The sequence below is a fragment of the Peromyscus maniculatus genome, chromosome 13, assembly GCF_049852395.1.
Source record: "Peromyscus maniculatus bairdii isolate BWxNUB_F1_BW_parent chromosome 13, HU_Pman_BW_mat_3.1, whole genome shotgun sequence".
Taxonomy (NCBI): Eukaryota; Metazoa; Chordata; class Mammalia; order Rodentia; family Cricetidae; genus Peromyscus; species Peromyscus maniculatus.
This window is the reverse complement of record NC_134864.1, coordinates 24,748,922-24,776,067: the sequence shown is the minus strand read 5'-3', so window position 1 is coordinate 24,776,067 and position 27,146 is coordinate 24,748,922. Positions and strand designations below refer to the sequence as shown.

The window sequence follows — 27,146 nt, the reverse complement described above, 5'->3', positions numbered from 1 at the left end:
GCAGTCAAGGTTCCAACCCTGTTCATCTTCCATCTGTCTTGTAAACCAGCTGAGAAGCAGAGCAAGACAGTTCCTGAGGATAGCTAGGTGTCTGCCAGGCTGCTCCCGGGCAATCTGCTCTGTACATTTTATTCTTCTTTGGGCATTAAAAGAATTCCAGCCTCCTAGCCCTAAAAAGTTCTTCCCTGTCACCTGGCATCATGGGACTTTGCCCAATTTGTGGAAGTACTTCGTACCAATTAGTAACTCTTAAAGTGGCAATACAAGGTCTATCAGAGAACTTAACATTTCTAAAACTTACATCCTGGACCTAGGACCTAGGGCCCGTGGAGGATCAGTCCTGAAGCAGCATGAAGAAAAATTATTATCCTTTATGTTTAGGTTATACACGAAAGTTTACAAAACCCCTGGGAAGAATTCCAGGAGGCAAAAAAACACTGCCTTCCGTTTCTCTTTTCTTTAGACTAGGGACATATTTTAAAATATAATGGTAACCAACTTTTTATATGCAACATGCTCTAACAGTTGATCAAGCATTGAAATCCCCATCTCCTCACTTCATCTTCCTTTTCCAAAGTGTTATGTATAGAAATTGATGACACAAGAAAGCCTTTAACATTTCATACAATTGAAGATCAATAATAAAGATGGTGGAAGTTAATCCTAGGGAAAGTCTCCACCAAGTCACAATTAGAAGAATAGTATTTACACTTGTGTGTTGACGTGGTGATGGGGACCAAATCCAAGGGCTTGCATGTGTGCGACAAATGCTCCCTCACGGAGCTACGCCCCGGGTTCTAAAGAGCCCATCTTTTAACTGTAGACTGCACTCATGTAAAGGAGCTGTGTTCTGGACTTACTGAGCTCTGGTAACTATCAGAACCAATAAGTCATGGTTTAGATTAAGTTATTCCTAAGAGTCATAACTGTCTTCAGAGCAAAGTCCACTTTCCCTGGACCATTTTTTTATATTGTGGACTTGATTGGGGCAATCCTTCCAACACCACCCAAATTATTCTCAGTCCTCCTCTGAAATACTGAGTTGCGAATCTGTGGGCTCAGAAGTAGAGAGGTGTTCCAGCCACTGTCCCACTGGCTCTGATCGCTCCGTGTAACATTCTTCACAAAGCTAGTTTGCTTTATCCTCCTGTTCTCCATCAAGTGGCATGCCAGCTGTCGGGCCAACCCCATCTCCTGGCACCAGGGCCTTTATAACACTTGTTTCTCTGTCACCTTGATGTCCTGGGGCTGACCACACACTACTCCCCCTTCCTTCTCTCGCTCTCTGGGTTCACCCTGAGTTCTCCATCACTAACTAAGTCCGTCTGCTTCTTCAGGAGCAGTACGTGTTTATCCATGATGCGATCCTGGAAGCCTGTCTTTGTGGAGACACCTCCATTCCTGGTTCCCAAGTCAGGTCTCTGTATTATGACATGAACAAGCTGGACCCGCAGACAAACTCAAGCCAAATTAAAGAGGAGTTCCGGGTAAGTGGAGATCTAGACTGGGGGCGCGCGGGGGCTGGGGGGGAGGACTGGTAGGCTGTGGCTTTCCTCTTTGTGAAGACTCTCAAAGTGAACTCTTAGGCCTTCAAACCAACACAGAGCTTCCCAATGGCGGGACCCATGGCACTGAGGGCTGGACGACTCTTTCCTCTGGTGCTGTCGGATAGGGCATTTCACAGCATCCCTGGGCTCCACTTTCTAAATATCTGTAGCAGTGCCAGGCTGAACACCCCGAGGGCCAGAATTACTTGGCTTCAAGTCACTAGTCTAGCAGAACCATTTGCATTTCAAGTAGCCACCAACCCGTTCCAAGATCCAGGACACCTGGTTCGTAGCATAACTAAGCATGGGTTCAATCCATCCATGGAAATAGCCTTTAAGGTCTTCATTCAGGTACAAGCAAGTCCAGGTTTTATGTAGCTGTCCCTAACTCGAAGCCAATCCTCTCCTGACTTCTTGCCTCCCAGATTTTCAGTAACCCTGCTCCAGTTAGACTGGATGGTGTTTTATGCCATGGATCTGCAAGGCCCTTTGCCTCTGGCTCCTATGGCTGAAAGGCATTGTGTGCAGACAAAACCCAAGGAGGGAAAGAGAAAATGGAGCTGTAGAATTCAAGGTGTGGGGGGCTCCCACCCTTCAGTCAGCTGAGCATGAGACAAAGCTGTCCTCTACCTCATGTGCCTTTTTAAAGGAATCAGTTTACCCATAGATTTTTCCTGGCACATTTTATCAACCCACACTTCCTTAGGAGTTTCTCAATTGTGTTTCATTGTCTCAGTTGGCACATTAAAACGGCACGTTTATGGGGTACGACACAGTGTTTTCATACATGGATTCATACTATCGAGTCATATGGAAGCATGAAATCGGCCACCTATGGTGGTCCCGCCCCTCCCATTTATCCTGCAGACTCTCAACATGGTGACGCCCACCCTAAGAGTGGAGGACTGCAGCATTGCACTCCTGCCCCGGAACCATGAGAAAAACCGCTGCATGGACATCCTGCCTCCCGACCGCTGCCTGCCCTTCCTCATCACCATCGATGGGGAGAGCAGCAACTACATCAATGCAGCCTTGATGGATGTAAGCTTACATCCCCTTCGGGTCCATGGGAAGGAAACAGAAAATGTGTATCCTTGAGCCAGAGCCCCAAGAACACTGGGAATGCTCATCTTGTTTATGTGCCCCCTCTGGCCTTTTAAGAGGCCAGCTATTCTTTCCAATAACAACAGAAATAGATCTAGCATTCCATGTGTGAGTTTGTGTGAGGCAGAGGTTCCTGCTCACACACCGCCTGTCCAAAGTCCTCAGAAATGAAGCCCACCTAAGCTACACTGACTGTCACGTTATTTTAGCCTGCTGGCCAGAGAGCAAGAGGCAGCTGTTATGTCCTCTGGCAGGGAAAGGGGATACCATGACTGACAGCATTATTTAGTTCCCCTTCTTCCTAATTCAGGCAGTAATTAACATGGGGAGAAAACACAACTCATTGCCTCCTGCCAGTCTGTTTACATCTTGCTATTCAACTGACAGGAAAGTAAATGGGTATTTTCAGTGCTAATGTGTAAATTTTAATTCTGCTGGTGTGACACCATAAAGGGGCTTAAGCTTGTTTAAAGCTCCCGGAGCCGACAAAAGCGTGCGTCTCTTTTATGGCAGTGATAAGTAACACTGTCACCCAGATAAATGACAAGCAAATGGGCTTGGGGAAAACCAGAACTATTTTCATTGCACTTAGTTTTTAAAGCAAACTGAAACTTTCTCCACCAGAATTATTAATATGGAGAGCCAATATTGCCTGTCAGAAATATAAAAAAAAGGTAAGAAATAATTATGAAGTTCCCATGCTATTAAAGTGAGAATATTTCATAATAATTTCACTGAAAAGCTTATATTTAGTCCATCTTGGTGTTGACAATGATGATAGAATTCAACAATCACTAAATACGTCCAGTGTTTTGTGCCACACATCTATCCCCATGTGCACAAAATAACTCTCCCTGTGTTGTGCTGAGTATATCCGGGTCTTTCTTGTTTGTGTTTGCAGAGCTATAAACAGCCATCGGCGTTTATAGTCACCCAGCATCCTTTGCCAAACACTGTCAAAGACTTCTGGCGACTGGTCTTGGATTATCACTGCACATCGGTAGTTATGCTCAACGATGTGGATCCTGCCCAGGTGAGCCCAGGGATTTTTCCAGGTGGAGCACAGGTCACGGGGTCAAGTCTGTGTGTGCTTTGTTTGAATGAGATGGGCAAGCCCCACAGCCAGTGCTCGGAGGGAGGCCTGTTGAAGGGCGTGAAAACAAGGGTAACAAGTGAGAATTAGAGGCTACCAAAGAAAGCCAGTGAAAACCAAGAAGACAGACAGACTGAAGGCTTGGATCCAGGAAGCGGAAAGACAGGAACAAATAAATAACATTTCCATTGGTGAGCTTCAAGGGCACAGACAGAGTCCAAGATGAACTGGGACCGCCATTGCAGAGCCATAGAGAGAGCCAAGCCAACCGATAGAGGCAGGAGACAGACCTTGGTCTCTGTGCTTCTTGGAACTGCTCATCTGAGGCCTGCAAGGGGGGCGGTGGGCATTGGGATGGCAGGGCAGTGGAGGCAGGCAAGCAGGCTGAAATGGCTTTGCACTTTGTCGATTCTTTGTAAAGATAGTCAAATAAAACTGGCACTGGGTATAAGCTTGGAACACTCAGTGGAGCCTCTCGCAGAGACAACAGGGAGGAAGCAGAAAGCCATGGTGAGCAGGGTGGCAGAATTTCCTTGGAGGGAGCTAGCTGTCAGGAGAGTCTTAGCACCAAGGCCCTTTGGGAGCAGAATCTGTTCTCCTCACAGACGTCACCGCCATGACAGAGGGCATTTGGGAAACTTCAAGCTTAGTGTGTATTAAGAATAAACTTGTTCGGGAATTAATTAATATCCTCTCCAGTATAGAAATCTTTATTTTTAAATAGGGCAGGCGTGCTGGTGGGGGCTCCTGGAGTGTGTCAGCATCTAAACAGGACAAGATGTTTCTTTCCCAAAATACATTCCGTCGCCATTAATGTTCATACGCATCCAGGGTTTTTATGTTGGTGGCATTGCATTGTAAGGTTAAGGCTCGCACTCAAAAGCTAGCTGGCGGAATAATAATGACAGTCCTTGTTCTTATCTACTCCTTTTGGCTTAGCTTCAGCATTTTAGAATTCTCCCTCCTCTCTGCTCCCAGAACAGATTGTCACTGTTTACGAAAGCACGCCCAATTCAATAGAACCAAGAACTGTCATTCTACCTTGTAGGCAGCAGTTAGATTTCACCAATTTAAGAGCCAGGCATGGGGTACAGGATGTGTTCCCTGTGTCGAGTCAGTTTGCCTTGTCCCTGATGCGAAGGTACATGTGGGTCACCTATCGGTCAGCAATGCTAGCGGTGTCTATGAACCCAGCATCTGAATGCAGAAGCCGCATTCTCCACTCAAAACTGTCTGGACTCCAACCAAGCCTTGGCTGACTGGCAGGCAGAGACAAAAAAGACTCCCATTCTATTCAGCAGACAGAGCTGATTTCCGGGGGTGGACGTTGGGGGTGGGGGGTCGGGAAAGGCTCCCGGGACTCTGTCTTTTAGCAAATGCTAAACTGAGCGTTGGAACTCATAGACTTCATGAGTGTACAAGACTGCCTGCCACTCAGCTGCTTTAAGTATTTATCAGACCAGTTCATGGATGTGTTATGCACCATTTAAGCCATTTTCTACATGGTTTCCTTGGGCAGAATGTAGGGCACAGTGTGCCAAGAGCTAGATGCCAGTCTGGGCCATTCATATTTCTGTGGTATAAATGACAAGCTTTTGATCAGGCGTTTGAACTTCGAAAATAAGCAGCCAGCAAAGCCAGCCCTGTCCACAGAGAACTGGGCAGAATCGTTCCGATGTGTTCGCTGTGGTTTTTATTGCCATCTCAAGCTTTCTGTCACCATGCCCTTTAATCTTAACAGAGGGCACCCTTGGGAACCAAGAAGGAAATAGACATCTGCATGCTATTGTTTGACAAGGTAGTTTAATAACTTGTCACCAGGAAATGCTGCCCAGGAGGAAAAATCCCATGGAAGCATTATTTCAAAATAAATAAATGTAATTTCTAAATCTAACAGACCTAGCTAATATAAAGAATAGTCTTGGTCACCCTACTTTCCCTACTTAATCTTTATCATGGATTAAAAATTTATCACGGATAAAGAGGGAGAAAAGAGAGGGTGCTATTTCAGTTGACTCACTGTTAACTGAGAATTTGCCTTGCGATCTCCAATATACAAATCAACCTTTGAGACACGTGACAGTGACATTTTAGACCCTTTCAAAAGTAAAAGACATCAAAAAAGAAAATTCAACCCATGGATCCTGCTTTTAGTAGAACATCAATTTGCTTTAAAAGACTATGAAGATATATCCATCCCAGCGCCTGGTTGCCAGTTCTGAATCTTATCCCCTGGCTAATGCATGCTTTTTGAGCAAACAGCCAGATGAGGAGAAGTGTAAGTGAGGACAGAGTCATCAAGAAAGTCCTGGGGTCTGGGCCTTTTAGGAAGGAAAGGAGCTGACATTTAAAGAAGTGTGTTGATTCTGACTTATCCAGTAATTATACTTGTTTTTCTGTGTTTGGGGTTCAGTTGTGTCCACAGTACTGGCCAGAAAACGGAGTGCACAGACATGGCCCCATCCAGGTGGAATTTGTGTCTGCAGACTTGGAAGAAGATATCATCAGCAGGATTTTCAGGATTTACAATGCCTCCAGAGTAAGAGTCGGGGCCCAGGGTGCTTAAACTGGGGTTTCGTAATTGTTTTACTGACTGTTGGCATGCCTACTCTGTATCAACCTCTGTTCTAGGGGATTGGAATGTCTCAGTTAACAAAACAGATCCCTGGACTGATGGGGCCTATACGCTAACAGGAGGCTTGCTAAAGAGAGAGTTATTAACATGTGAAGGCACAATAAGAAGTACTTTGTTCAACGCTATAGACGTGGACCACCGTGGCAAACGCTACCTGAATCCAGCAAGAAGAGTGTGGAGAGTCTAGCCTAGAATAGATAGGGGTCAGCAGAAGGAAAATCAGGGCAAGGGGGATTCTTGCTGAAGATAGGCCAGAGAGAGCTTGGCATGGCGGATGCACTGGGACATGGCGGGTGCTGAAGAACCTGATCAGATATGGAGTGGTCACGTACTGGAGGGGAGGATGCTTGCTAAACTGACATGGTAGGGGTTGCAAAAAGTGAGTTTTACAAGGAATTGCAAAGATAGGCCCCCGGGAGGGTCCTGACTGAAACCAAGAATCGTTATCGGAAGACATAGGTAGAATTATGGTGTGTTAGAAAGTGATACACTTGAAAGGAATAAAAAGTGTGAGGTCACATCCCAGAGGTGTCACAGGTCCTCATTTCAGGCATTCCATGGGAGCAGACACTGAGGAAGGCAGTGGCCATGGCCTCTCTAGGAAGAGAGAAATGGCCTCACAAAGGCTCTATGGTAGAACTGGAGAACAGTAAGCTAAGCAAGAGGGTGAGAATGCAGGGACTGGCCGGGCCTTCTCCACCACTGTTAGCAGACTCTCCCTGGAAAGCAAATGGGGAGCCAGTAAGCCATTACAGGGTTTTTCAGAAGAACCGCTCCACCAGACGATTCACATCTGCAAATGAGCGCTCTGGTTCTGCCTTGAGATCAGACTCGATAGACAGAAGGACCAGGTGACAAATGGCAGTGGTGGGACGGGGGTGGTGGCTTTGGAGACAGTAAGCAGTAGATAGAGACTGCTAGATCCTGAAGCTGGAGCGGCTGGACCCCAGAGAGTCAAGGTGACTCTGCAGATTTGGATCCTGAGAAAGAAGCGGTGTGACTGCCATTAACTGGAATTGTTTTGCCTGTGAGAAAAACAGACCGTTTGGGGCAAAGAGCTGGGCTGAGGTTCAGTTTGGGACACAGTCGGTTTGGGATGACCATCTGAGCCCTGAGGTTGGTTTCCGAGTCCATAAGGGTGACATTCGGGAGAGAGGTCTACATGGTGACTGACTTGTGATACTCGAAGTCATGAAACTGACTGTAATTGACTAGTGAGATCAGGAGAAGAAAAAAGAACCCCAAAACCAGGTCTGGGAAGAGGGGAAACTGAGGCAGAGAAGGAGAAAGAGCTGACAAGGAAAGCATCCTATGAGACCCACCTCTGTCAGGTGCCGCTGAGTGCCAAGAGGGTCCTTCCAAAGCTGAAGCCTGTAATGTAGCGTTTGAATTCTGCAATCCTGTTTAATTACACGTAATGATTAATTAACTATTGACAGCACAGCAAAAGCCTCACTGTTAAACAAAGCCATATTATGTAGAAAACAGGGTAGAAACTGCATCACATTGAACTCGCAAAAATTTCTAGGTTAACATTTACCCCTTACCTTTAATTTACTTGTAATTAAAGTGAAGCCATTTTTCCACGTAATACACAGCGTGGTCAGTCTTCTCTTTGTTATTCTCTTCTCGGCTTTTACAAAATGTAAGCATTATGCTCCATTCTTGTTTATCTCTGGCCTGTCATTTAAAACACAGGCATCTTTATAACCACCGGAGATTAAAGTCATAACTCTCCAGGCCAGCAGAATCACCCTTTGTAATACGCTGGCTTGAGGCCCCTGAATAAATACCTTCCTCCCATGGGAAGATCAAGTGGGCGGAACCGGGCTCCCAGGATCCAGTCATGTAAGCTGTGCCTGTTTCCTCAACTCCCTGATTGGTACCTCGCCCTCTGCAGCCCCAGGATGGACATCGGATGGTCCAGCAGTTCCAGTTCCTGGGCTGGCCGATGTACAGGGACACACCTGTGTCCAAGCGTTCCTTCCTGAAGCTCATCCGCCAGGTGGACAAATGGCAGGAGGAGTACAATGGAGGTGAAGGCCGCACAGTGGTGCACTGCTTGTAAGTAGTCCATATAGTCCATAGAGCTCCTCCCCCAGGAGGGCCGGGCCCCGCCCACCTCTCGAGGCTCTAAGCAGCTCTGTGTCAGAGTGGTGATCAGCACTCTTACTGAATGATCAGTTGGCTGTCTAGAAACACAATGAATGGGTTGTGTGCTTGGGTGTCTTAGCCTGTTTTCTGTTTCTCTAACAAGATAAGGGAGACCAAGAGGTTTATAAGCCCAAGAGTTTGATTTCGTTCACCATTTTGAAAGCTGATAAATCCAAGAGTCCAGTCCTGGCATCCGGTGAGGGTCCTAGGGAGGCAGAGGACATCCCATGGCAAGACAGAACAAGTGTGCTAACATAGGTCACTGTCCTCTTTATAAAGCCACTAATGTCACCCAGGAGACCCTTCATCTGATCCAGAGACCCTCCCAAGGCCTCAACTTCAAATGTCATTAATGTCTTTGGAGATTAAGTTCCCAACACAAGAACTTGGAAAGCACATTCAAACTATGGGTGGTCTGTCATATGATCAAAATATGCATTTACCCTGTAATTGTGACCAACCCCTACCCCCAGAAGAGAGAAAGGCGTAGGGATGGCTTCAGAGGCAGTTCCTAGCTCAAGAGCCTACTCTTTATCTTCAGGAATTTTCAGCACTGGTCAAAATCATCCATACTAGAAGAAATCAGCCAATGCCAAAATCAGGGATCCCTCCCAGATGGCCATAGCTGGGTCATCTCATTGAAGTAACTGATGGTTCTTTAAAAAAAAAAAAAAATACTTCTTTTCCCTCATCCCTTTTGTAAGCGATGTTTTCTATAAATTGGCATACTGGTAGAATTTAATTAGGGTCTGCCATAGTTTGGTCTGAGATATCCCATAAAGACTCATAGGGTAAGGGCTTGGTCTCTGTGTGTACTATGAGCAAACCTTACAGGCCTACTGGGAGGTCTTTAGGTCGTTGGAGACGTGCCCCAAATGAAACGATGGGACCCTAGGCTCTTCCTTGTCTCTCTCTGGCCATGAGGTGAGCAGCCTTCCATTGCCACATACCCTACCTCAGTGGTGTGCTACTTCACCCCAGCCCCAAAGCCATGGGGCCAGCCAGTCATGGAGCAGAACTCCACAACCGTGGGCCAGACTAGCCATCATCTCTATATGAGCTGTTTATCCCAGCATTTGTTACAGGGACTGAAAGTTGACAAGCACAGAACCAGTGTCCTCTGAAGGGGGACATCTAGGTCAACAGTTGTAGCAGGCGCTAAAATGTCACAGTCCTTGGCCAGATGCTTCCCAATCGGACCTGTGCATTGGCAGTCCTTTGGGCAGAAGCTTCAGTGAGTATTGCCCTCAGGCCACACTGACACCAATTAAATCCCAGTCTCCTCATGGAACCCAGGCATCTGTGCTATTGCAAACCCCTGGATGAGTTCCACTTGCTGTCGGGAGCCACTGAGGAGAGAATGTCTTTCTTCCCAGAGCGCTTTCACCCCCACGTTCTCACTGGCAGTGATGTGCAGCTAATCATCCAGCTGGACTTGGCCTAACAGAACAGGCAATGAAAAGGCATGGTGGTCAAGGACGGCGCTCAGAGGATTTGAGGGAGTTCAAAGTATGAGCATGTGTTGCCTTTCAGAGAAATATCATTAGAAACAGAGGACAAGATCATTCCCGAATTGAAGGACAATGAACATTTCCTCTGAGCAGACCACCCTAAGTTTCAGTGGTAACTCAGGGAGGGTCCAGGTTACTCCTGACTCCCTGCCCTCACCTCATGTGGTGAAACCCCTGAATTTTTCTCAGACCCTCAGTATGCTACAGAAAACAGGTTCATTGGAAAGAGCCATAGGAACCTCCCCAGGCCTGTCCTCCATCTTAGGTCACCCTATCATATCTGTGTAGAGCAGTGTACTCATCCTCCCCATGCTTTGAACTCCCTTCCTGGCCATAGCCTCAGTGCTGGAGAAGTGTCTGTTCCACCCCCTTCTTATTTCTCAGAAGAAGATGAGAGGTTCAGCATACTGAGCCAATCAAATCACAACGGGGCCTTTATTTCAGCCAAGGCAGCCATCTTCCCGTAACTTGTCAAAATGAAAGAGAGAGGCACCCACTATATGTTCTTTAGGTCTTTTAAGAAATAGAGCTGGGAGGGCGGGGGTTGTGCATGGGCAGATCTACAAGAAGGATGATATTGTAGACATCAGCAGAATGGACACTGTTCAGAAAGGAACACCCGTAAGTGTTGCCATAGCAAAACAGACAGTCTACAACATCACTGCATGCCTTAGGCATCATTTCATGAGCAAGTAAGTTAAGGCAAGACCCTGGCCAGTAGGTGTGTGGATTGAGTACAACAAGCGCTCGAAGGGCCAAGATGGCCAGCTTCCTGAAATGAAGAAAGACAACCAGGAAAAAGGGAAGACAGAGAAAAGTTCCTGGGCGCCAGGCCACCTCACGTAGAGAAGCACACCTATCAAGTGCTAACAGGAAAGAAGCCTGAGCTACTGGAACCCACTGCACATAAATGCATAGCTTAATGTGCAAAAAGAAATAGAAGACCTATATAAAAAATAAATCCCAGTAGGAAAGTTGATGTTTTAATTAGCTGGTATTAGATCTGTTAGATTATTTTGGTTGGTTTGACCAGGCTGTCCTCAAACTCAGAGATCCACCTGCCTCTGCCTCTGGAGTGCTGGGATTAAAGGCATGCACCACCACCACCACCACCACCACCACCACCACCACCACCACCACCACCACCACCACCACCACCACCTGACTTAGATCTGTTAGATTTTTTTTGCATGGGTTTGTTTTTGTTTTGTTTTGTGAGGTCCTGGAGATGGAATCCAGAGCCTTGAGGATGCGAGGCAAGTGCTCTAATACCAAGTTACAGTCACAGACCAGTGGTTTATATTTTTAACATTAAAAGTAGTTTTCAGTTAGCCCTCCTGAATCTGGAAATCCTGCATCGTATCTGGAAGCATAACTTGTTTCGACCCTGAATACTAGCTTTCTAACATGAGCCAATCCTTGAGCCCTCGGGAATGGGTCACTACTGCAGATAGTTGAAAGGAAGAGGCATGAAAGATAAAAAAAGACCTGTTCAATCATGGCACGTTGTAGGGAGCATTCTTCCAAAGGGCAGCTGTGACCCTCCAACTAAGCAATTATAACACCGTTCCGTGTGGTGTCTCTAACAGCGGGCTGTCTGGCTGTCACAGACAGTGGTGGGCATCTGTTGTCACTCTTCTGCCTGCCTGCCATCTTTTTCTTATCCTCTGTGAGGGTACCCCCTCAAACTCTCCTCAGTCCCATAATTCCTGTGGAATTGCCTTTTGCTAATGTTGGGTGGGATACTCAGCCCTGTAGAGAAGGTTTGGGTTTCTTTTTAAGATTTAAAAACTTTAAGATTTTGTTTTCTTTTTAGCCTACAAGAAAGTTTAAACTGGTATCTTCCAATATTGGTCAGGGGGAAAGAAAATGCTTTGGAAGCGTTTTTATTTTTTTATTTTTTATTTTTAACAGTCCTTGGTGAGGAATTCGGCATGGTGCAGCGCCACCTATTGGCTGAGAGCAGAGTACACCTGCATGAACGCTCTCTAGATACAGGGTATACAGACAGAAATTTTCTTCCTTATAAATTCCTTACTGTTTTTAAAACAAGATTATGTCCTCATTCTGAAACTGTGGAAAGAGTGGATGTCGACAGTGGTCATGAGCAGGTGTTGAAATGTGAGGTAAAGAGCTCATGGTCGAGGACATTGGAACATCCGTGCAAAGAACAGAGCAGAAGAGGCCCTGAGGCAGAGCCTTGTCCCTGTGTCCCCTGACAGCAGCATGTGACTGCAGGGCAGTGGGGAAGCTGGACACATCAGCCTGTCTGTCTCCTCACAAACGAATAGAAATCCTTTCAGATGAATCCCCACCCCCCACGTGTTGAAAGCAGACAGCAGAGCCTCCATAAGAACATGTGGGAGATACTCCTCCTGAACAAGAGGTTAGCAAAGACTGATTTGGAGAGGATACAGAAGGGATTTCATTAAAATGAGATACTCTGTTGACAAGATCTGAATAGATAGGGAGGAAAATCATGATGGGGTGGGTGGGTGGGGTCCTGAATGCATACATCTGGCAAAGGTCCCAGAGCCAGGATGTCTACACATACAGCAAATCATTAGAACAAGACATTTAACACCTTAGTTTTTAATGGGCCAAAAGTTTGACAGGCATCACACTTCAGAAAAGAAAGCATGGCATGCAGCCCCATGGTAGAACCTTTGTCTAGTAGGTGCCAAGCCCTGAGTTGGAGATACAAAAAAAAAAAAAAAAAAAAAAAAAAACATATAAGCAGTGATAATCAACAGCATTAGTTTGGTTTTGGTGTTTAGGAAAATACTCATTAGAACCACTGTATGCCCCCCAGAATGGCTGAATTTTTAAAGCCATGGAACAAGGATTCCAAAGGTTAGTGACACTGTGAACGGACAAGGGCATGGTCTTGTGAGGAAGGAAGCCTTGGGGCTGACCAGGACACTGTGGCTCCAGTGGAGCTACTGTGGTGTGTACATTTGCAAAACTTAACTCCAGTATCTGCTTATCATTCTTCATCATGGACTTCATTATAGCTGTGTTACTCTTTATCTAAAGAGAAGACTTAGAATGTTACAACAGACTGAAGGAGCTGACAGCCCTGACTCTCATCCTTGACACTAACCAATCTTAAAGTAGCAAAACAAGGGACAACCAGATGTCTTATGCTTATTAGAGAACGTGTAAGTCTTTTATGAGTGAAAACTTTGAATTGACCATTTCTCCATCCAGTGTCCTTTACAAGCACTGATGCCAGCCACCAATTTGCAGGATACATGGGTCAAAGACAATATATTAAATCATATTGGAGAGGTGCAGTGAGTGAGAAATATCTAGAATGTGGGACTCTCTACAAGACAAGCACCCCTTTTCTCTAACAAATTCTTGTGGACAAAGAGAAAAACCATCAATTACTATAAATTTATAAAACACCAACCAAATGTAATATGTACAAATTGCTTAGATGTAGGGTTTTTTTAAAGTCACTAGAAGAAAATATCTAGGCTATTGGAGCACTGGTTACTCGGCATTAAACCAGTAATGTTAGGCCAGTGTGGTGGCTCACTGGGTCAAGGTGCTTGGTGTGCAAGTCTGCCAAACTGAATTCAAGCCCAGAACCCACATAAAGAGGGAAGAAGCGGATCCACTCCACAGAGTTGCCCTCTCACTACCACATGCAAAGCACATCATGCCACTCTCCCAAAAAGAATTTTGGCAAAGTGAGGTTTATTTCAGTGTGATAGAGGTATCATGTTTAAGAATAAATGAAAGATCACTTACCTCCTTATAAAAGAAACTAATGCATGGAAAGTACAAGAGGAACATTCTAGAAAATACAAATATGCTCAAAAAAGGGCAAGAATATGCCATACAAACATGGGAACAACCTGATGGGATTCTGCATGGCTAGAGCTGGAATAATTTGAGGCAAAGATAATTACTGATAGACTTTTAGCACATGTAGTAAAATTTTCAGTGTCTGCCTAGGTTGATATAAATAATAAAAACAAATACATTTTCAAGTGGAAGAGAGCTATTTCTTATGGTAGGATGTTAAACAAGGGAAGAAAATATAAGGTCAACATTAGATAAATGAAACAGTCATAGTTAATTGCTGAAAACAAGATCCACCATTGTGTATGAAAATCATTGGTGACTGAATATACGCACAGTCCCAAAGTATCTCACTCCAAGATACGTATTAACTACAAAGAGAAAGATAATAACTTGACAGTGAAAATCCTCACCAGCACCCTCTTGTGGGCAAGATGAACATCCCTGGGACTGAGACATCAACTCATGAATCCTTTAGAGGGTGTAAGACTCCTCTTCTAGCTTTCTTAGCCAAGTCCAATCCCTCATCTCCAGTGACAAAGAAACACCAAAGAAACCCAGATGAAAGGACAGTCCGTTGTGGGACTTGGTAGTGACCTCTTCAAACTGTGGCCAGGGCACACGGGTCTTCTCTAAGCTTCCTTTCTACGTTCTGAATTTCATATTCCACAAAGCAGCCATCCAGGGCTCGTCAGAAGTGGCCACATCAAGACAGACAAGGAAAAGCTGACAGACGGGCCAACTGTCACAGACTGGAGAAGGTTAAAGAGATAGGAGATGACAACCAGAGTAGATCCTGGACCACAAAAGGGACCTTAGTGCAGAAGCTGGTGACGTGACTGAGGTCGGTAGTTCAGCCGTAGTGTGGTAGATCTGTTACCTCCTGATCTTGATGGTGTACAGTGGTTGTATGCAATGTGCACTACAGGTTGGGCAAGGGAACTCTCTGTGCTGTGTTTACAATGTCCCCATACATTTAAAATTACTTTTAAAAAGAGATTTTAAAGAGCCGTCATGTTTGGGAGATAGAGGAATTCTAGTACATTCTTCAAAGGCCGCGTATGTATTTGTACATATCTCCACTTGTCATTAGTTTTCCTGGCAGATTTCAGATGAGGTGGCTGCCCACTGGAATTTTTCCACACTGGGTACTTTGTATAAAAATCAGTTAGGATCCGGGCACACCTTTAATCCCAGCACTCAGGAGGCAGAGGCAGGTGGATGTCTGTGAGTTTGAGGCCAGCCTGGTCTACAGAGTGAGTTCCAAAAACCTCCAGGGCTACACAGAGAAACCCTGCCTAGAAAAACAAAACAAAACAAAAACAAAAAAACAGTAAGGGACCATATCAGAAATCATCATCTGGCAGGGACAGAGCTAGGACGGAACTGTGGGCCACATGCCAAGCCAGCTTGTCCCCTTTGCACCTTCCTTCTGACCTTTCCCCAGGGTGTAGACCACATATCTCCACAGGTGGTGTGCGAGAAGCAAGGTGATGGCAGACGCTGTCCAACCACCTGATTTTTTTCTGTGACAGGAACGGAGGAGGCCGCAGTGGCACCTTCTGTGCCATCAGCATTGTCTGTGAAATGCTCCGGCACCAGAGAACCGTGGACGTCTTCCATGCCGTCAAGACACTGAGGAACAACAAGCCGAACATGGTGGACCTCCTGGTAGGACGCCCCTCTGGCCTGCCCCGCAGGGTATCTCACAGTTGTGTAGGATTCCTCACCAGCTCCCACAATGGCGGTGCTCAATCAAGAGGACCCTCTGTTCCAAAGCGCCACACACGGTGTGGCTCAGGGCGACTTTTCCTCCCTTGCTCTCCTACTTCCTTTCCTGTCTTCTAGAGGAGACTCCCTCGGCTTCGTTGAAATGGTAGAAATGGTTGAGACTTACAAGTGAACATTCTTATTAATTTCCCTTCCTGGCAGTGCCTTCCACGTGGGTAAGCACTTAAGTCTTAGTGGAGAAGAAATAATCATAGTACAAGAAATGCCAGATTTTCAAATTATAGATTTTTATAAATAGCTTAATCGCCTAATATTTATCAAAGCTGTGAGTTTCAGGTTGACATACGGAATATGGCGTTTAATTATGGTGGCCATATCGGAGAAAAGCACTAAAGGAGTTGAGAAACAAAGGACTAGGTGCAATTATTTTCTTAGAGTGCTTCACAAAACCCCCCCCCCCTTTTTTTTTAATGTAGAGCTGTTAAAATGCCAGCCACGGTAACTCAATAGTAGAAGTATAGCTTCATGGAAGCAGCTTTGCTCTTGGGTGCTGTACATCTCTGTGAGTGAGCTGAAGGGAACCAGTGCAGGGCCTGGACAGTGACTCTTGCAGCAGAGAAGAGGGAGGAAGAGGCAAGCTATGCTGTGTCCTGAAGTCCACAGTTCCGCAGGGATGCAGTTAAAATCCAAGATGCAGAGAAGGGGTCAAGAGTTGAACTGAACTTGAGAAAGTAGCCAGGACTCCATGTGCTAGGTGAGGTGTTACTGGCGCAGTGCCTGGAGCCAGGTGATAGCGTGACCTCTGACAGCCGACTGCTGGGGCATAGCTAAATCCTCCTCTGTTGAGATCAATCCACGTGAGTCTACTTAATGAATAATAGTTATTTATTAAGATGTAAATTGAGGAAATACACTCACGAATACAGAACGGCATAGACAGCTGAAGTCGTCCTCCGATCTAGCCAGGAGTGAATCCATCTGGCAGTTCCATCAGACCAGGAAGCAGGGCGAAGGGGCTCCTGACCCTTCTCCCTTTCCTTTTAAGGCACCTTGGGGCCCTATAGCCCAAGGTCATGGGTGGAGCAAACACCACTACACTTCTCAGTACTCTCCGGTGGCATCTGCTGTCCCTAGACACGGGCTTGTGCTTATATTCCACATCTAGGAAGCGAGGCATTATCCAGGGACTCTGGCAGAAGGACTCCTTGGCTGGGTGCATGCCCTCAAACGTCTGAGCCATTACATCAACTCTGCCAAGAAGAATCCTGTTTCCCCAAATGTTTGCCTCTTCTTTCCTGCCCTATACGAAAACCAAAGAAACCCAAAGAGTCCCAACTGTGCTATTAACTTAAACTAGATGACCTCGAACACGCAAGCTTTGTGATGCCAGCATCCTTGAGTTTTACCTTTATCAACCAGGGGTAGTGGTAGCTTCTTTGAGGTGACACAGCATGAAAACACCTGTGAATGTGTTGGGGCATTGCAGATCAGAGAGGCAATTGGATGTGTAAGGTGTTCACTGGGCATGATGATGCCTTTGTGGCCCCCCGGGATGTGGTCATACCCAAGTGCTAAGGAAGGAGACGAGCAGCCCTATTAATGTGACATTTAGCATGTGCCAGGCCTGGCCCCTGTCACACTTCAAATGGTGATAGACTTCATGCACATGGGCTACAAGGTATGTCTGTGTGCAGAATTCCCTGGAACCAGCTAAGAATTGTCACGTGAGTGCTAGAGTCTTCACCCGACTGGGCTGAGAGGAGAGCAGCCCCAGTCACTGGTAGCCTGAGGTGGGGCAGGAAAGAAGTCTGCAGATGCCACACTTAACCTCACAGATAGACGAAGCTTCCAGAGTTTGGTTAGGACTTGGGCAGAGCTGCCCATGATTTAAAAAAAAAGAAAAAAAAAGTCAGTTCTCTCACCGAGTCCGAGTTAAGCAGAGCGTTAGAAGTACACCCTTCCAGGCCTTCCCTGTAATGGCTCTACTGAGGTATCATCACTCAGGAGTTTTTATGGTCAGATACGCCAGGCTTTTTTTCAAATCAGCGGTTCAGAGTACAGGCCAGGGCGATTCCTCATGAAATGAATGGAGGCTCAGGTGGCTGGCCAGAGGGAGTCTGTGCTGCAGACAGTAGTCTATACTACTATTCTGTAATGATATTGGAGTTTGGGGTGTTAGAAAGGAATGTCTTTTAAAAAAAATTAATTTCACTGACTTACAGTAATTCAGCATGGTTATGGGGTACAGTGTGGCATTTCAATACAGGTGTACGACGTATAATGATCAGGACACAGTAACCGGTGTCTCTGTTGCTTCGGGCATTTTTTTTTTCCATTCTTTGTGTTGGGAACCTTTTAAATCCTCTCTGATGGCTGTTTGGAAATATTTAACTCCTTGTTGTCAAAACCACGGTTCCCCACTGTGCAACAGAGCTTAGGAAGTCATTTCTTCCACACTGTGTCCTGTAAAGTTGTAGATAATTCTAGTTGCACATACGAGGTCCCCGGAAGCCTGGCACGCTGAAGGTCAGCACTGAGCTTTTGAGAAGGTCAGTGGCAAAGAGATGAAGGGAAAGTGATGAGATTTCCAAAGAAAGCCATCTGCCAATCTGTCACGGTGACTGTTAGCGAGATAATAGCTGGTGACCAGAGGAAAAATGTCACAATGCTCTTTTTGTCTGGTTTGAAGCTTCTGGACCGGAGTAAGAGCGTAAGAGCTCTTGTATTTGGTTTGGTGGGTTTTTTTTTTTTTCTTTTGGTCCATGAAGCACAGTATCTTTCTTTCTACTTTAGAATTCAGAAATGTTGGCTGAAGGAATTAATTAGCGTGGGTCAGCATGATAAAGTCTGGTACGGCTGTTCCATGGGTAGCAGCTAGCTGAGATCTGAGTGAAAAAAAATTGGGGCCAGCCATTGAGAAGGGTACTGAATATGTGAGCTGCATATTTAAAGAAATGAGTATGTTCCAGAAGGCCTCGGGGCATGCTTCTGAGCTGGTCAGCCAGGAAGCAGGGTAGATGGAGTGGGAAACTAATACCTGGACTCCACTGGGTCTCTTCACACAGCTCAGAGACAGGAGGATACCTACAGTGGCACCTCTATCCAGAACCCCCAAATGCTGCAACTGTACCCTTCCCTCCGACATGGGAGGAATACATAGGGATTCCTCCCTGTCTCTTCCTTCTTGCTTTGTGGTTCTGATGTCTCTAAACTGCCCTAGACTTTGAAAGTTTATACACTCATTTTGAAACCTGGCACTCTCTGGGATAGCTAGAATACCCTAGACATCTATTTCCTCACATTCTCAGTGTGGAGGTTTAGGGGAAAGGCAACATTGCTAGGAAGGAAATTAATTTAGAATACAAGGGCTGCAGAGATGGTTCAGTGGTTGAGAGCACTTGCTGTACAAGCAAGCGTGAAGGCCTGGGTTCAGGTCCCAGCGTCCGTAACACAGGCAGGGCCTCGGAAGTGCCTGTAATCCCTGCACCGTGTGAGACAAAGAGGAGAATCGCTGAGGCTTGCTAGCTTCCAGCCCAGCCGAAAGAACACATGTTCCAGGGAGAGATAGACCCTGTCTTCCAGGAATAAGGCAGAGAAAGAAAGAGGAGATGAGACATGCTGGCCCTCTGTGTGCACATGAGTGCGCACAAACACACACACAATAAAAATAGTAATTTAGAATATAAGGTTAGAACATTTTTTGTCCAGAGGTGGTAGCTGTACTTTATTCTGACCCCATTTTGACCTGGCTTCTAAGTTAACTATCTGTTTATGAAGCCTTGTCACCATCCCTAAGTTCTAAGTCCCCCAGAACAAACAAGGACAACTCTGCCTAGTTGGAATCAGAGACAATGGCCTTGAAGCTGTCGGGGATGCGGGAAAGCTGAAGCTCCCAGCAGCTCCCCTCAGCATTGCCCTCCTGGCTGGACTCTGTCTCAACCAACAGCCTCTGGGAATAGTGTTATCTAGAGGTGACACTTCTCCCTGCCCAGTGCCTTACCCTGAAGTCAGTGGCTGGACCTGTGGTCCCCTAGGTGTCCTGTCTGTGGAAAAGCTTCCCTTTCAGGAAAATGCAGGCTCTGAACTTGAGCTGCATGCCATCTGGGGCTTCATACCTCTTGAAATCCAGGTAAGATTGGCCCGATCTCTGTATAAAAATGGGGACATGACCAATCCAAGGTATGGTTGAGGGGGAGGGAGGTTTCATTGTAGATATGAGGGAGAGTGCAGCCTGAGGCATCTGGAAGAGTCCAGAGCAAGGAGAGAAAGTAGTAGACCAAGCATGGCCAGTAGACTAAACTGGGCTATGGTGGGGGGGTGGGAGGAATTGAGAGATTTGAGAGAGAGGCAAAAGGCAGAGAGAATCACGAGGGCACATGGCCAAAATGGCAGGGTTATATAGGAATGAAGAGATTGGGGGAGGGAAGGAAGCCTTGTTCTAGTGTTTAGGGTAGAGGGAAGAGCAGAGCATGCCAGCATGTACTTTGGTATGCTAATAGGCACCACAGTTAGCCATTTGGGGGGAGTCTTTTTGGACCTGACACTCCGCACCCAAATAGAGGCCCCTGGCCCTTCTCAGAGTTTCCACAAGGGGCCTAGGAAATTCCAGGCTCAGTCACCATTGACGCCTGCAAGTGTACCATGGAAGCCCACCTCCAAAAGCCATGCATGCCTTGTTGTACAACCACTTGTTTGGTGTTGGGGACCAGATACAAACCAGGGCACCCTGTAGTGAGCATCAGTCACCATTCTCATCATCCATGCCCTTCTTCTTCAAAGCGGGGCAGAAGAACATTAAGCCTGTCTGTCGGAGGGATTGGGGGTGGGGGGTTCATGTGTGGTATCACCCCATGGATACAAAATGTTCTGAATAGGTGACATCATGAATAACGGAAGTAAAGCGGTGCTTGTTAAGGGCTAGAAGGGGGGAGGGGACGGTTACCGCCTGGCCCAGGGTTTCTCAACGGGGTGGAGAAATGTTGGAATTTACCTTGTGCTCAACTCTGTAAATATTGAAAACCATTGAACTGTGTCAAAATTACAGATAATTTAATTTATGAGTCTGGCGTGGGCAATGCCCATCCCATAAAACAGAGTTAACAGGCAGGAAAAGTAGAGCCCACGAGGCGGCTCAGGGTCAGGTACCAGATTCGCCCTTACTTCACATCAGCTCAGGAAAACTGGGCCCTGACTCGGCGGCCGTTTCCAAGTCCAGTGTGATATGTAGCCATTTTGTTTCTGAAGCATGACAACAAGGTCTGACTCTCTGTAGCCCTGTCCTTTGAGTAGTGGTGAGGATGGACGAGTCTCCTTAGTACAGAGGGGACAGTCACCAATGTGACCTGCTGAGAACCAACCATCACCACCCACCCACAGTTATTTGCACACAGCGACCACTTCAGCTTCCTAGCAGGAAGATGGTTCCAGCCTGAAGTGTCCTGTTGCCATTGGGAAACCTATCAGAGTTTCAGACAGGGACCTCAGGGAGGGAGGTTTGCTTCAAGTAAGCTGAGCAGACTGTTCTCTTTGAATCTTGAGCAACTGACATGCAGTGTTTGGTGCGCCCAGACTGACTGAGGCGCCCCCCTCAGCTCCTCTAGCACAGTCAATGTGTGCTGACAAAGAGTGCTAGCCTTCCCACAGTGCCTCAGAATTGCCCTCAGGAGCCCTTATAACTCCCGTACTCAACCGGCCACCTGCCAGGACGTTTTAAAGAATGACCTCAGCTTTCGGTTCCATTCCAGAAGTCACTTCTCCCTCTTCATAGGGGCCACTGCCCATCAGAATCAGTCTAGAGAGGAACAGCAAGCGGCCCTAATGGGAATGGGACCCTGCTGAACCTCTGTTCCAGACCAAGCACTCCACGCCTGCCACCAGCAGCTAAGGTCTGGGCTGGGAAAACTCAGGACCAAGGTGCATTGAATGTACCCACGAAACCCCGGGATGGCTCATGTGGCTTAATTATACCATTCAGAAGCAGGGGAGCTGAGGGAGAAATCTGCAGAAGACAGAGCTGTACCTGGTGATCAAGCATAATCAGTTTCCAATGCAGGAAGATTTGAGGCATTTACCCAGGGGCTTGGAGGAGGAGACACAGCAATCTGTGGCCTTTCTCTGCCTTCCCCTTATTTTTATGATTCAGAAACTGGTCATCACAGAATCTGTGGGGATTGGCAGCTTGCTCAGGATGGATGAGATGAGAGAAGGGGAACTCATTTTGAAAATTATAGTCATCCCTCAGACGGGGACGCTCTGGGGACTGCTGGGTCACAGCATCTTAGCAGAGAAACCTAAAATCCTCCATGAGTCTCCACCTTTTGTCCTGACCTGAGGCCAGCAGCCACAAGTTCCTACTAGCTGTGTTTGAATATGTTAAAAGGACCATTTGTGGTAGTCACTGAAACTAATTGCACAGTTAGATCTGAAAATAATCATTTTTATGCAATGAGGGATTACATTTCCATTTTGAAAAAAAAAATCACCCCTAGGATTCACAGAAACTGGAGAGATGATTGGAGCACTTGGTGGCCAATTTGTCAGCCTGGCAATCCGACAATACGGCCTTTTAGAATTCTGAAATTCAAATTGCTTCTTTTAAACATTCTGAAAATAAAAGCATCTAGCGCTAAAATAATCAATCTTAGCCTATGAACCAGAAATAGAACTTTGTGGAGGGTGAGTAATAGTGTTTCCAGTCCATGGGTTTAAAAAAGCAACCGCAAAGAGAAACGCAGGTCATTGGACGGAGGACAGATTTACAGGGTACTTCCCATCCACCCACATCCCACAGGCTGCTGTCAGTACTGTGTGGGCACCACAGAGGGCTGCATGGGTCCCATCACTGCTCCCACCTCCAAAACCAGAAGCAGTTGCTGGTGCTGGGTCTCTACAGTGCCAGGGGGAACATCTGTGGCACCAGTTGGAGCTACTGTTCCTCCAGTAGTAGCTACACACAGAGTGCCCATACCCACTGCTGTCTACACCACACCTACTTACACGACTAAAGTATCTCTATTCTTGTGTGGCCACCAGAGACAGTGGGTCTCTCTGACTGTCATGGTCTATGCTAGGCTAAAGGTAATCCATCTCAGCCAAATATGCTCTATCTATAGAGGCTTCTACACTGTGGTGCCCATGCAGAGAGATAAGGCCAACATTGCAGCATAACTACCAAGCTAGAGAGTGGGCTCAACAGGTAAAGGCACTTGCTGCCGAGGCCTGACAACTGAGTTCCATCCCCAGAGCCCACGTGGTGGAAGGAGAGAACTGACTCCCTCTATATGTTATCCTTTACCTATCTGCCACACCACACCCCTCCACCCTGCAAAAATAAATAAAAAAAAAATCCATTCCTGGAATTCAGAGAGTAACTGCCAACCAAGAATCCTGTACCCAGCAAGGCTACCATTCGTAAATGGCAATAAAATGCTTCAAAGAAAATCAGACTGAGGGACTCATGACCACCATGCTGGCCTTACAAAAGATGCTTAGTGGACTCAACATCCAGATGTGAATGAAAAAATAACTACCATCATGAAAGTGATGAATCCCAATAGAATAGGTCTGCAAATGAGAAGTGTAAAGGAATTGGGTTATTATCTGTATGATCTATATCTAATCACAAAGATGAACAAGAAAGAAAAACCTGAAGAGACAGGTATGGTGGCACAGGCTTTTAACCCCAACTCTCATAGAGGTAGAAGGATTTCAAGTTCAAGATCAGGAACACACCATGTTCCAGGTCAACAAGGAGAAGAAGGAAGAGAAACACAAAGACTCTTTAAAACACCCAGAAGAAAATCAACCAGATGACACGAGTACATCCTTACTGATCAACTATACCCATGAATGTAGATGGACTTGGTTCCCTAATTAGAACAAACAGATGGGGTAAAGGGGGTTATTTTGAGATTATCCAATATTATCATCTCATTCATAAATGCACACCACAGGAAGTTAAAAGATAGAAAAATGAAATTCTAAGGTTTAATAAGCAAGCAGCAGTTAGCTAGGTTATACATGGGGAAAGACTTTAAAGACAACAACTTATAGCTGGAGTTTTCTCCAGTCCTGCCTGGCCCATGGTCAGGACAAATCTCTCTCACCTGCCAGTCCCACAGCCACTCAGACCCAACCGAGTAAACACACAGAGACTTACATTGCTTACAAACTGTATGGCCGTGGCAGGCTTCTTGTTATCTAGTTCTTCTATCTTAAATTAACCCATTTCTATAAATCTATATCTTGCCACGTGGCTCATGGCTTACCAGTACCTTACATCTCACTTTTCATGGTGGTGGCTGGCAGTGTCTCCCTGACTCAGCCTTCTACTTCCCACAATTCTCCTCTCTCCTTATCCCGCCTATACTTCCTGCCTGGCTACTGGCCAATCAGCATTTTATTTATGCATAGCGATATCCACAGATACAACTGTATGAAGACCTGACTGTTCCTAAGAGGGGATGATTGTCACTCTATGTGCACCCAATTTTATTTTTTCAACTCACTGAAACTGTTAAAGAACTGACATGTGCTTCCCAGAAGATATCAAACATTTTCATGTGTCTCTTATTCTCCTTTTGCCTTTACCTGGAAGGTCTGTTTTAATCCCACTTTAAATGGTCATTTTTTTTTATCATCTAAAGCAGAGCATCTCAGAGCCCAAAAGGATGCTTGTAATAACAATGGCAGAAATCAAAACTACAGACAGAACCAAGAATTTGAGTCCCCTCCCCTAGCTGCATCGATCTTTGGGCCCCTGAATTACAGATGTAACTTAAAGAAGAGAGGATTACAGAGGTTTTCCATCCATCATGGCAAAGAAGGCATTGCGGAGCCACACAAATCCTGACAGCAGAAGCATGTGACAGGGGCCATTCCATTTTAGTTGATCAGGAAGCCCAGACCAAGATATTAAATGGGTAGTGATAACATCTCCCCTGAGCACCTGTTGCCAGTGAGTTACATCCTCTATCTAGACACTACCTCCCACTGTCTAAAACCTTCCAAAGTAGTGCTGCCAGCTGGAGACTAAGAATTCAAAAGATGAACCTGTGATGGAGATTTCAGATTTGAACCATCCTGTGCCACCCTTCCCAAGAAGATCTGTCCTCATCTCCAGTGAACCCGAAGTCCATGTCAGGGAACCATTCTGTCTTATGTGCTAACACTCGGGTACCTGTTTTACCCTTTCCCCTAGATCACAAACTTCTCAAAGTCAGGGGTCATGGTAAGGTGCATGATACTTAAAAGAACCTTAGTCAAGTCTTGTGACGTTCAAGAAATCCTGCTGACTAAAACTTCAAGAAAAAGCAGGGCCAGAGAAAAGCCTTATCGACAAGCCTGTTGGGGATAGTCCATGCAGGCATTTCCCTCAGCCTTCCTGGTCTCCCCGTCTACCTCTTGATCTTCCTGCACAAGGTTCAATTGTTAATACCCATGTAAGACATATAGGAACAGCATACCTTCATCTCTTGTTAACCATGAGGTCTTAGTTCCAGGATTCACTCCTTGCAGACACTCCATTCTCTTATATAAAATGGCATAGTTTGCATATACCCAACACATCCTCCATGTACCTCCATCACCTCTAGATGACTTAGAATAGAGACTAGAAATGCCGTGCAGATAGTTAATGTACCCTGTTGTTTATGGAATAGAAAAAAAAAACACTTACTTGTTCACTACAGATGCAATTCTTTTTCTGATAGTAAATTGCATGCAGAACCCAAGCATCTTCAGCTGCACAGGACTTTCCAGGGTGCTAATGCACACAGATACTGGAATTCTGTCTAGGAGGCTTTGTAGGGAAGCATCAACAGTGGGTGCTCTGTGGCTCAAAACTGCTCCATTCTGATTCATTTCTAGCTCAAAGCTTTATTGTTTTTATGTCTTGCAATTAAGAACCCTCATCTGCTGTAATTTCCCTAATAGAAGCAGAGGTTAGATGTCTGCTGACATCCTCACTTTCTCTTCTAGGATCAGTACAAGTTCTGCTATGAGGTGGCCCTGGAGTACTTGAATTCTGGCTGACAGCATCAACAGCTCTGCAGAGGAATATCTTCCTACCACAAAGTCAAGACGTTCTGTGGCAATGAGATGAAGAATTGTCAGTATGCTTATTCTTGCTTTGCATAATTGGCTCTTTTTAAGAGCCCAAGAAAGTGTTTCTAAAACTGCTTGCACTGCCCAGTTCCCTGTAATGCTGCTGCGTGACCAAAACACAGCAGACAGTCACCAGAGACTGTTCTCCTCGCCACTGGCACTGTTAGAGCAGCACAGACATCTGGTCAACTGAAGAGCACAATTATATTCTTATGAAGGAATTTGTACTTTTGGGTTTGTTTGTTTTTTTTTTTTTTTTTGTGGCCGTGACCCTTTGTCATTGTTACAACTGAGTGTATGTTTTGTTCTGTGGAGAATGCTACCTGGCATTATGATAATATATTCTTTTAGTTAATATTTGTATTTTAACATGTTGCATAATATAAGATTATATAGCTTTCAAGGACTAACAGATAAAGATGTAATGAACAAAGACACAGTGTATGAGTTGTTGTTTCTAGCGCATTTGTATGATTCAAAGAGAAAAGCTGGGGAGGCCTCCGTTCAGAAATGTAACATGGTGAGAGTCACAGATCCAAAGCTTTTCCATTTGTTTATATTGTAAATATTTTTTGATTTCATCAAATTATTTATTCATTAAAAGAAATTTTTGTGATGCACAGTGAGTGGCAATCATTTTTACTAAACCCAAGAAGTGACTGACTGTATGATGTTACCTTTTATGAATTCTCAACTCAGTAAATTCTGATCCTTAACTAGTCTTGCTGTGTTGCTGGAAGCCACCCATACCCCTCAGACTAATCCTGTCGGGGAGAGCTTGCGCTTAGAACCTTGCCTTGGTCCATGATTGACTTCTGATAGGCCAGTTAATGTATAAAGAAAATGATATCATGTGTGTATTGAGGCCATCATGTGAAAGGACGAGCATGCACAGGAGAGATGCAGCAGGAGCGTGAGAACGCTTTTGTGACAAAGCCACTCCCACAATAATGGCCGTAATCCATCAAAGGCCACCTGGCAAAGCTCCTACCTCCCAATGTGTTTAGCAATTTACTGTCCACAGGAGTTTAGGAAGGGACATCCACATAATAGCAGCCTGTTTGCCTGGTGCAGGTAGAGCTGGGGTTCTTGAATGGACGGACGATCTTCTAAGAATTCCAGGACATAATCCCCTGTACCCTATGAGACTATGGTGGAGTAAAACTAAATCAGCAGCAAGATGAACTCAGACTGTACACAAAAACACAGAGACTACCCAACACACTTCTGAATGAACAGTGGCCTATTGAAGAAATCAGAGAGGAAATTTTTAAAACTTCTAGAATCAAATAAAAATGAGAACACGGCCTGCCAGAGAACTTCTGGGATCTAGCTAAGGCAGTTCTAAGAGCAAACTTTATCGATATGACTGCTCATGCCTTAAAAATCAGAGAGATCTAAAATAACACTGCACCTCAAAGCTCTAAAGGGCAAGAAGAAGCCAAACCCCAAAT

The 27,146-nt window shown here is 45.7% G+C and overlaps 1 protein-coding gene across 9 annotated transcripts in view; it reads left to right on the top strand.

Annotated features, from left to right (window-relative positions):
- Positions 1-26,312, top strand: part of Ptprm (protein tyrosine phosphatase receptor type M) — a 706,714-nt gene extending 680,402 nt beyond the window's left edge. For all 9 annotated transcript variants that reach the window (XM_042259959.2, XM_076549820.1, XM_076549821.1 and 6 more), the window contains 7 exons: positions 1,338-1,487; positions 2,415-2,588; positions 3,553-3,684; positions 6,158-6,283; positions 8,280-8,443; positions 15,393-15,528; positions 25,567-26,312. In XM_042259959.2, the coding sequence (XP_042115893.1) occupies positions 1,338-1,487; positions 2,415-2,588; positions 3,553-3,684; positions 6,158-6,283; positions 8,280-8,443; positions 15,393-15,528; positions 25,567-25,620 (936 nt within the window). In that variant the 3' untranslated portion in view covers positions 25,621-26,312. The remainder of the gene's footprint in view (positions 1-1,337; positions 1,488-2,414; positions 2,589-3,552; positions 3,685-6,157; positions 6,284-8,279; positions 8,444-15,392; positions 15,529-25,566) is intronic.
- The last annotated feature ends 834 nt before the right edge of the window (positions 26,313-27,146 follow it).